This window comes from Toxotes jaculatrix, chromosome 6 (genome assembly GCF_017976425.1).
Source record: "Toxotes jaculatrix isolate fToxJac2 chromosome 6, fToxJac2.pri, whole genome shotgun sequence".
NCBI lineage: Eukaryota > Metazoa > Chordata > Actinopteri > Toxotidae > Toxotes > Toxotes jaculatrix.
Window position 1 is genome coordinate 23,474,887 of NC_054399.1, and position 10,525 is coordinate 23,485,411.

General features: G+C 46.6%; 1 protein-coding gene across 1 annotated transcript; it reads right to left on the minus strand.

Moving 5' to 3' along the window:
* Nucleotides 1-389: 389 nt before the first annotated feature.
* LOC121183927 (phospholipase A2 inhibitor and Ly6/PLAUR domain-containing protein-like) lies at nucleotides 390-3,238 on the minus strand. The gene is made up of 5 exons (XM_041041247.1): nucleotides 3,134-3,238; nucleotides 2,783-2,884; nucleotides 2,515-2,685; nucleotides 2,237-2,353; nucleotides 390-1,078 (listed from the first exon to the last, which is right to left on the minus strand). The coding sequence occupies exons 1-5, from the start codon at nucleotides 3,180-3,182 to the stop codon at nucleotides 837-839; spliced, it is 681 nt and encodes a 226-aa protein (XP_040897181.1). The 5' UTR covers nucleotides 3,183-3,238; the 3' UTR covers nucleotides 390-836.
* Nucleotides 3,239-10,525: the final 7,287 nt, after the last annotated feature.

The following is a 10,525-nucleotide window of genomic DNA, read 5'->3' on the forward strand; positions in this document are numbered from 1 at the left end:
AAACAAAAATAACATCAAAAAAGTTTTGTTTTTCTCTTTTATTGTCTTGAATAATGCCTAGATTTGTTTTATATTGAGGATCCTTTAAATTGTTTCTCACTTCTGTCTTTAATGAGAAATCATATTTGTGTGGACTTCATCCTGCAGTAAATTGTTTTTGTCAGGAGAGGGCACTGTAACACCTTTGTGATATGTTACCACTTGTAGAACAATGACACTGACTGGGAACCTGATCAGAATTTTACACCTGTACTCTGTACTTTACACCTGTGTAACTGTTAAAATATCAGAGTAAAAAAAAAAAATAGTATAATAATAATAAGAATAGAGGTTAAAATGTAAAACAGTCAACATATAACTTAAGTTCAATTTGAAGCATCAAAGAAAGAGGCAATTCATTTTTGTCTTTATTATGAGGACAGTTTTCCCTTTCATTTATTTTTGACATTTATATTGGCATTGTTTTTATTCTTTTCACTAATATTTACAGCAACTTAAGCTATTGATCAGTGTTACAACATTCAACTCATTTGAAATACACAGAGGTTTGAGAGAAAATCCTTAGGGAAAATAAACCAAGTAAATTCACACTGTGAAAAAAAGATTGTTTTCCATCTGTTGTGTGCTCATGTATGTGTATCTGTTGCATTGGTGTCTTCTTATCACACCTCAGCTTCACCCAGACTCCACCCCCTTTATCCTAAATTTGGATTTTCTAGCCCCTGTAACTTCCCACTAAAGATGGCAGTGAGCAGTAAACCTAAGTTCAGGCTTCTGAAGGTCAGTTCAGAGTCCTGATGGCTTCAAAGGTGCTTTGTCCATTTTTTCTTTCTGTTCTAATAGAAGGTAAAGGCAAGGAGAGTGAGCAGCAGAGGGATCACACCCAGTCTGATACAGCAGGCATCACTGCCAATTGTTGCTGCGATAGTGTTGCACAAATTGGTCGCACAACAGGTTGGCCCACGGGCAATGTTACCCACACTTTGTAAGATAGGTATGCTGGATGGGTTGGAGGCAGCTGTACACAGGTTTGCAGATGCACAGCCAAAGAACAGAGAAGAGGTGGACCCAATCGTCACTAGATAAGAAAGATAAAGGTTTTATGATGCAAATGATATTTTTTGTTAATTAGCTCATTTCAGGAAGGAGTATTCAAAACATTCACTCTAATAAAAATAGCAGTGCCCCATTTTACAAAGATTCCATCACAAGTTAAAGTCATTCATTAAAAGAAATTAACTATTCTTATTAAGATTTTTGGCCCTGATTCCATTTAATATTGGGGATCTGCCAATACCTTGTCTGATCTGATACTGATCTGGTATTTACCTAAATGTTGATTAAAATGCTGACACATGGAAATAACAGGTGTAGCCCAATACATCTGACACTACACAAGCTCCTTCATTCAAATACTTAAGGTCTGGATTCTAACATTTTAAGTTAACACTTAAATGTTTGACATGATACAGATGAAAGTTTAACCCGGGGGAAGGAAAACTGAAAACAAATAAATGTAACGCAGTGAGCCAGAGGGAAGACCCATTCATTTTGTTGGATTTGTTGGATCTATAAACACCTTATACACCTTATACCTTATAAACAGTCTTTGCTCATGTGCAGACAGTGACTTGCAGAAAACACTGTGTCCAACAGACATGTTTAATTTTTGTCTGTTATCATGTTACTTAGTGAATAAAATTTAAATAGCTACAGCTGATGTGATCGAACGAGGGAAACATTTTTCATTTTAACAGGTGAAAGCCACAGACTGCAACGGCTAAAACTTGAGTTAGGGTTAGCAACAATGCTCAAACTTTGATGGTTACATCTTCTCAAATGTTAGAATTTGGTGCTTTTCTTTGTCTTATATAATAGTAAACTGAATCACCTGTTTCTTTTGGACTCTGGGTTTGACAAAAAAAGGATTGATTATGAAAATCTTCAGTTGTTACAGGCCTTATTGGATTATTATTACTGATGTGAATATTTTTGTAAGCAGTTTTTGTCATAAAACTTTAATCTGTAAAGTAACAATAAGTCACTTCAGCTGTCATGCACTGTGAATGTTGTAAAAAATAAAATATTTATCTCTGAAATGTAATGGGTTCAAAGTAAATGTATCTTGTTCCATTGGTTGATTTTCCAGACAAGCAGAAATTAGTTTCAAATTCTTTGAGGTAGTAGAACAGATTTGTAGTTGATCTGTAATTAAGTATATAATAAAAAGACTCACCACTCATTCCAAAGCAGAGGTTCTCTGCTCCCTTACACTGTAATGTAGTGTTGCACTGAGAGGTGAGGGGGTTACAAGTGAAACACTGCAGGCTGTTATCTGACTGAGCACCAGGTACTGAAACAGAAAAGGACGTCATCATTTATCTGAGGAAGAGAGAAGATTTAAGAATCGCAAAGTGAAAATGGAAGATGTCAGAAGATGGATGTCAATATTTTTTCCTTATCAATTTTATCACTGGTTGACTTAAATAAATATACTCGTCCATCTGCACTTACAAGCTAGAGTTTCTGAGTTGCAGTTATCTGTGTTGCAGCACTTAGAGGATCCAACTGCATTTGCACCACCCAAGCTGACTGAAAATGTCTGAGAGCCTGTGGCTGGACACAGTGAGGATGGTGCACACGCCTTATAGATGAGCCGAGCTGGAGTTTCAGATGAAGAAGTGGCTGCAGAGTCAAAGTGCAGTTTGTTAATGTTGATGGAAAGAACACACAACTTCAGCAGCAGCTGCAGTACATGTGTTTCACTGAAAAGAAAGTATACCTTGAATGGAAGCTGTTATACACATTGTCCCTGAGGGACATGTAACTGGTACTGTGCTTGGACACTGCGTATCTATGCACATTTGACACTGAAGTGCTCCAGCTGCAATGCGGAGAAAAACAGTCAGAGAAATCATGATCACTTTACAAATTTGGGCTCACAGAGTTACATGTACAAGGATCTCTGTGATTCTCTGTGACCTTCTTTTGTCTTTAGACTGTTTCTTGTCCTGATGGACAGTAGTATGTGAACTGTTCAATACCTCACAAATGTCATATCGGAAGTACAACATCTTTAGGCTCACAGAGTTCACAAGGTTTAATATTCTTGTTTGAGAATAAGTAGACTCACCTGTGTTGGAGAGTGCCCAGATCAGAGTCAGAGAAAAGATCAGCTTCATCGTGATGAACAAGTAAGAGTACTGCTGGTTAGTTTTCCCGGATGGTGATACTCCACCTGATCAGCACTGCAACACTTTATATACCGTACAGGTGCTGAGCAAATACAAATGAATGATGCATATGTAAACACTTCAGGGATTTTGTGCTTCCTGGTTCTCCTGGAAAGATCTGGGACTAACCAAACATCAGACATTATAATGTTTTATTGAGATAGATGAGAGTGTTTCCTTGTTTTTCCTGATATCTGTATGTAAAAAAAGTAATAGTTATGCACTAACTCACAAACTTCCTCCCCCCCCCCCACACACACACACACACATCTATTAGCTGGTGCAACAATCCCTTCTAATGTGTGGATCTGTGTGTGAGTAACAATCTCTCTCTTAATTTTTTGTTTTTCAGTTTCCTTAAATCTTACATTAAATTCTCAGTTTTTGGTTTGTTTGATTTCCCATCTTAAGATGAAAATAGGGAAACACAGCCATTTCTCTTTTTGTTAAGTAAATTGAGGGATCTCATGGATCCTCCTGTGGACCATCACAGCTGACAAACATATGTGTTCATCAACAGAATGTTTTATTTTTGACGTTGCGTCAGTGATGATGTGATTTTGATAGTTTGTGTCTTACCTGTTAAAGTAGATCTGTGCTACATGTGTGCACAGATCTACCTGTGTGACCTGTGTGTCATCTGTACACAGCCCATTTCCTGGAAATGACTTAAACTATGTTTTGTAGGAAACATGAAAACTCATTTCCCTCATTCTTTATTCACTGCTCCTGGATAAACTACTTTTCATTTCATCTGTTTTTTTTTTCAGTTGAAATGACAAACTAAGGTGGCAAGATTATGGAAAGTGCTGTGAAACCAACAGCTGTCCAGACGTTGATGTAAACTAACTTTACATGTTGATGTGACTTTACATTCTGGTTTTATTGTATGTCAGAAATTATAATACTACACAAACATTATATGTTTTTATTGAACATAACATGTAAACGTTCACAGTGCAAGGTGGAAAAGTATGTGAACCCCTAGCCTAATGACTTCTCCAAGATCTAATTGAAGCCAGGAGTGAGCCAACCTTGAGTCCAGTCAGTGTGATGATATTGGATGTGTTGCTGAAAGCTGTCCTGCCCTTTACACACACACACCAGTTTTGGGTTTACTGGTTTCATGAAACACTGCCTGATGTGAACCATGCCTCGCAGAAAAGAGCTCTCAGAAGACCTACAATCAAGAATTGTTGACTTGCATGAAGCTGGAAAGGGTTACAAAAGTATCTTCAAAAGCCTTGATGTTCATGTGTCCACAGTAAGACAGACTGTCTACAAATGGAGAAAGTTCAGCACTGTTGCTACTCTCCTTAGGTGTGGTCGTCCTGTAAAGATGACTGCAAGAGCACAGTGCAGAATGCTCAATGCTCAATGAGGTAAAGAAGAATCCTAGAGTGTCAGCTAAAGACTTACAGAAATCTCTGGCACATGCTAACATTTTTGTTGACACATCTACAATAAGGAATGCAAACTAAACAACCTAGACAAGAGGCCCAGAGTCCAAAAAAGGGGTTCAAAACATAAAAGTTTTCAGAAAACAGCCCCCTAAGGGGCTAGTCATGACAGAAACCGTCTGACATGCTGTATAAAAGAATGCCCCTACTATTATCTCAGTGTTTTCTCTTCATGCGCATTTTGTTTTTTATCATCAGGAATGTTGTGAAACAGGCAACTGTCCATTCAGAGATGGTGTGAAGTGTGTTGATTATGCTACCAGTGTATCACCTTGAGTGAACTGTGTCACCTTGCGTGAACTGAGGTTCAGGTCAGTACTCAAACTTACCAATGGTGTAAAGTAATTGGGTAAATTTACACAACTAATCTGCTGAAATACACTTTTGAAGCATTTGCACTTTACTTGAGTAAGTCCATAGAAAGGTTTTTACTTCTTTTTCTACACATTATACTTCAACTCCTGATGAAAACATTGTGTATTTTGTTTAAAATAATTAGTTATTTTCTGGTAAACCTGCAGTGACTCATTATTTTATTGGTTGTTTAGTCTGTAAAACATAAACCTATAAGAAATGACTGAGTAAAAAGATATAACACCAATGTTTAAACAATGACAAGAAAAAATCCTGTATAAAGCATCACATAAAAGTGCGGAAGTGAGACCACAAAATCAATTGTGCCTAATTTTGTTAAATTATCATATTTCATGTTACTGTGAAACACTGTAGCTGGTAGATTTTTTATTTTTGTACTGGCACAGGTTTTGTATGTAAAATCTTCATCTGAAAGAAAACTATACATGTTTAAGCTTTGCATGGGAACATAACTGTCAGGGTCTCTGCTGGAGCCAGGGCTTTTATTTTGAAGTTTATTGTTTTGCTTACGTTTTAGTTAACTTCCTGTTTTATTTTGTTACTCACTGTTCTCCTCTCGTTTCAGGTGTCTTGTCTTCCCCCGCCTCGTGTGTTCACCTGCCTGTGATTACCTGCTCTTCCCTAATGTGTCACACCTGTGTCCAATTGTCTTCCCATCCCTGGTGTATTTAGTGTGTGTCTTTCCCCGCACTTGTTGCCAGTTTGTTTTGTGTGCCTTGCCGCAAACTTACCAGCGTATCATAGCTCTCTAGCAGCCTAGTTGTGTTTTTGGATCCTTGCTCTGTTTTTCGACCTGTCTCTCGCCTTGCCCTCTAGTACTTTCGCCCGTGTCTTCTCGTGCTTCGACCTACGCTGGATTACTGGACTCTGCCTTCGCCTGCCCCCCTTGGGACCTCTGCCCCGCGGACTGTCTTCCTGGCTACCGGACCCACTGCTGCCTGATCCCTCTGTGCTTTCGCCTCTACTGACTGCTTGCCTGTGTACCGATCTAGACACTATTAAAGGATTTTGTTTTGAACTCTCTCTGTGCCTGGTCTGCACCTGTGTCCGCCACCCCTCAGAACAGTTCAGGTGAACGCCTGACATTACAAACTGGCCACAATGGACACAGCGGACCAGGACGAGGTACACGCCGCCCTGGTTAATCAGGGCGGCTTGATTCAAGACCACGCGGAGTGGCTAGGCAGTCTACAGCAGGGAATGTCCGACCTTTCCGCCAGGACCGAACACCAGATGGCGTCGTTCGGCGAGCTGCTCACCCAGCTGGGCCAGCAGATCCAGCGGCTGCTGCCGGCTACACCACCTCCGCCTCCTGCCCCAGCTGAGATCGTGCGGCCACCTCCGGCGACGCCACCCAGCTTCGCCTGCCTCACTCCACCTGAAAGGTTCTCCGGGGAATCCGGAGACTGTCGGCCGTTCCTCACCCAGTGCAATCTTCACTTCGAGCTCCAACCGCATCTCTTCCCGTCCGAACGATCCAAGGTGGCCTACGTCATCTCCCGCTTGACCGGGCGGGTGGAGGCATGGGCTACATCTGAGTGGGAGAGACGCACTGCCATCTGCGACTCCCTTCCAGCTTTCGTCGACGCCATGACCCTCATCTTTCAGCATACCCGGCCGGGAAGAGAGGCCGCCTGCCACCTGATGAGGCTCCGTCAGGGAGATCGGAGGGCGGCTGACTACGCCATAGAGTTTCGTTCCCTGGCCACGGACAGCGGGTGGAATCCCCCGGCGCTCATGGACGCGTTCGTGCACGGTTTGTCTAGCTCCTTAAAGGACCAGCTGGCTCCGTTGGAGCCACCCTCAACCCTGGATGACCTAATTGCCTTAACTATTAGAATTGACAATAGACTGTTCGACAGGGAGCAGGAGCGGCGCGCCGCTTCTCGCTCCGAGCCCCGTCAGACAGCCAAGACGGTGGCATCCTCTGGCTCACCCCACACCTCTAACCCCTCTGTCTCCTCAGGTTTTCCGCCTCCCCAGATGAGGACCGAGGAGCCGATGCAGCTGGGTCGTAACCGGCTCACGGAGAGGGAGCGCCAGCAGCGGCGGCAGTCAGGTGCGTGTTTCTACTGCGGCCAGGGGGGTCACCTAGTGGCGGAGTGCAGACTGCGCCCAAACGCCCCCGCTCGTCAATAGCTGTGGGCAGTTTGACGAGCGGGGAGGATTCGCCCACTAAGAAGAAGTCTTGTTTTTCTGTGGAGGCGGCAGTCTGCTTTCCGGGGGGCTCTGTTCCTGTTTCGGCCCTAATTGACTCCGGGGCCGAACAGAGCCTCCTGGACGCTGAGCTGGCCAGGCAGGCAGGCATTCAATTGGAACCCCTGGATCATCCCATTCCCGTCACTTCCCTGAATGGCCGCCTAGTGTCCACAGTTAAGTTTCGCACCGCACCCGTTCACCTCATCATTTCTGGTAATCATCACGAGCACCTTCGTTTTTTTGTTTTTTCCTCCCCCCATAACCCTGTAGTTCTTGGTCACCCCTGGTTAATTCTCCACAATCCACTCCTTGATTGGCCCTCCAACCGGATCACCGGCTGGAGTGATCACTGCCACGCCGCCTGCCTGCGTTCAGCTCAGACTCCCGGGGGTGATTCCTCTGGCACGGTGGAGACGCCGCCCGCACCTGACCTCTTCAGCGTGCCCCGGGAGTACCACGACCTAGCTGCTGTGTTTTGTAAGTCCAGAGCTCTGTCTTTGCCCCCTCACAGACCCTATGACTGCCCCATCGACCTCCTGCCAGGGGCCACCTTGCCTAAAGCTAGGCTGTATAGCCTGGCTAAGCCTGAGCGGGAGGCGATGGAGCAGTATATTTCGGACTCTCTGAGCTCTGGCATCATTCGGCCCTCGTCCTCACCTGTGGGGGCGGGATTCTTCTTTGTTGGTAAGAAGGACGGCTCCCTCCGTCCTTGTATTGATTATCGTGGACTAAATGACATTACAGTAAAGAACCGCTACTCGTTGCCGCTGATGAACTCAGCATTTGAAACACTGCAGGGGGCGCGGGTGTTCACCAAGTTAGACCTCAGGAACGCCTACCACCTGGTCCGTATCCGGGCAGGTGACGAGTGGAAGACGGCCTTCCGAACACCGCTCGGCCACTTTGAATATCTGGTGATGCCCTTCGGCCTAACAAATGCCCCTGCAGTGTTTCAGAACCTGATTAATGATGTCCTCAGGGACTTTTTGCATTGTTTTGTGTTTGTTTATTTAGATGACATTTTAGTTTTTTCTCGGAGCATCACCGAACATAGGCGGCATGTTCGGTTGGTGCTCCAGCGGCTGCTAGAGAACAAATTGTTTGTTAAAGCCGAAAAGTGTGTCTTTCACTCACCTTCTGTTTCGTTTTTAGGTTTTGTTGTGGCGGAAGGAGAGGTGAGACCTGATCCAGAGAAGGTGAGGGCGGTCCTCGAATGGCCTGTCCCAGAGAACCGGAAACAACTGCAGCGGTTCCTGGGATTCGCTAATTTCCTGAGACGCTTCATTCGGAACTACAGTGTCGTGGCCGCCCCCCTGACGGGTCTCACGTCCCCTTCGTTTGGTCCCCTGAAGCTGCTTCTGCTTTCAGACAGCTGAAGGTTTTGTTTACCTCCGCGCCTGTCTTGGTACAACCAGACCCCTCCAGCCAGTTCATTGTGGAGGTGGATGCCTCAGACTCCGGGGTGGGTGCAGTGCTCTCCCAGAGGTCCCCTAAGGACGGGAGACTGCACCCATGCGCGTTTTTCTCCCGCCGGTTATCACCGGCGGAGCGAAATTACGATGTGGGAAACCGAGAGCTACTGGCAATTAAGTTGGCCCTGGAGGAATGGAGACATTGGCTGGAGGGGGGCCTCTCAGCCCTTCGTAGTCTGGACTGATCACAAGAATTTGGCCTACATCCAGACTGCGAAGCGGCTGAATTCTAGACAGGCGCGGTGGTCGTTATTTTTTGGTCGTTTTCAATTTTCTATTTCTTTTCGCCCTGGCTCCAAGAACACCAAGCCTGACGCCCTCTCCCGTCAGTTTGAGGCAGCAGAGGTCACTCCCTCTTCAGAGACCATAGTGCCCCCCTCCTGTGTGCTTGGCGCCCTCTCCTGGCGGATAATGGATGAGGTCCGCAACGCCCAGATCCAGGAGCCTGACCCCGGAGGGGGACCCCCCAGCAGGACATTCGTTCCCAGGGCCGTCCGCCCTAAAGCCTTGCAGTGGGCCCACGCAACCCGTCTCACCTGCCACCCAGGGGCCCGTCGGACTGAGTCATTCCTTCGCCGTCGTTTCTGGTGGCCCGGCCTGGCTAAGGACGTCCGGGAGTTTGTGGCCGCCTGCCCGACCTGCGCCTTCAATAAGGGCAGCAACCAGCCACCTGCAGGCGAACTTCACCCTCTGCCAGTGCCGGGTCGCCCCTGGTCCCACATCGCCCTGGACTTTGTAACTGGTTTGCCACCCTCTAAGGGTAAGACTACAATATTGACCATAGTTGACCGGTTCTCCAAGTCTGCACATTTTATAGCCCTGTCCAAGCTTCCATCAGCCCTAGAAACCGCACAATTACTCACCAAGCATGTTTTCAGACTTCACGGAATCCCACAGGACATTGTTTCAGACCGTGGACCCCAGTTCATCTCCCAGGTCTGGCGGGCCTTCTGCTCGGCATTTGGGTCCACTGCAAGCCTTTCCTCGGGGTTCCACCCACAGACCAATGGCCAAACTGAGAGGACCAATCAAGATCTGGAGGCCGCCCTCCGATGCGTCTGTTCCCGCCGCCAAACCACCTGGAGTGTTGACTTACCGTGGGTAGAATACGCACACAATTCCCTCACCTCATCTGCCTCTGGTCTCTCCCCGTTTGAGTGTGCACTAGGTTACCAACCCCCTCTGTTTCCTGAGGATGAGGCCGAACTCTCCGTCCCCTCGGTACAGCATCACTACCGGCGGTGCAGACGCATCTGGAGGGAGGCCCGGGCAGCCCTGCTCCGCTCGTCCGCTACCAACAAGAGGCTGGCTGACCGACATCGCTCCATGGCTCCAACCTACTCTGTAGGACAGTCAGTACTCCTCTCTACCACAAACATCCGGCTCCGCACTGAATCTAGAAAGCTCTCACCCAAGTTCATCGGACCCTTTGAAATCATCAAGATCATCAATCCCGTCGCCGTTAAGCTCCGTCTTCCCAGAACCATGAGAATCCACCCGGTCTTCCACGTTTCTCAGCTTAAGCCACACCAGACCAGCCCGCTTCAACCCACCTCTGCACCACCACCTCCTCCTCGCCTCATCGACGGTCAGCCAGCCTACACTGTACGAAGACTTTTGGACGTTCGGCGGCGGGGCAGGGGCTTCCAGTACCTGGTGGACTGGCAGGGATATGGCCCCGAGGAGAGGTCCTGGGAACCAACATCACGGATTCTGGACCAGACTCTCATCCGGGACTTTCACCGCCGGCATCCTGAGAAGCCAGGAGGTGCGCCAGGAGGCGCCC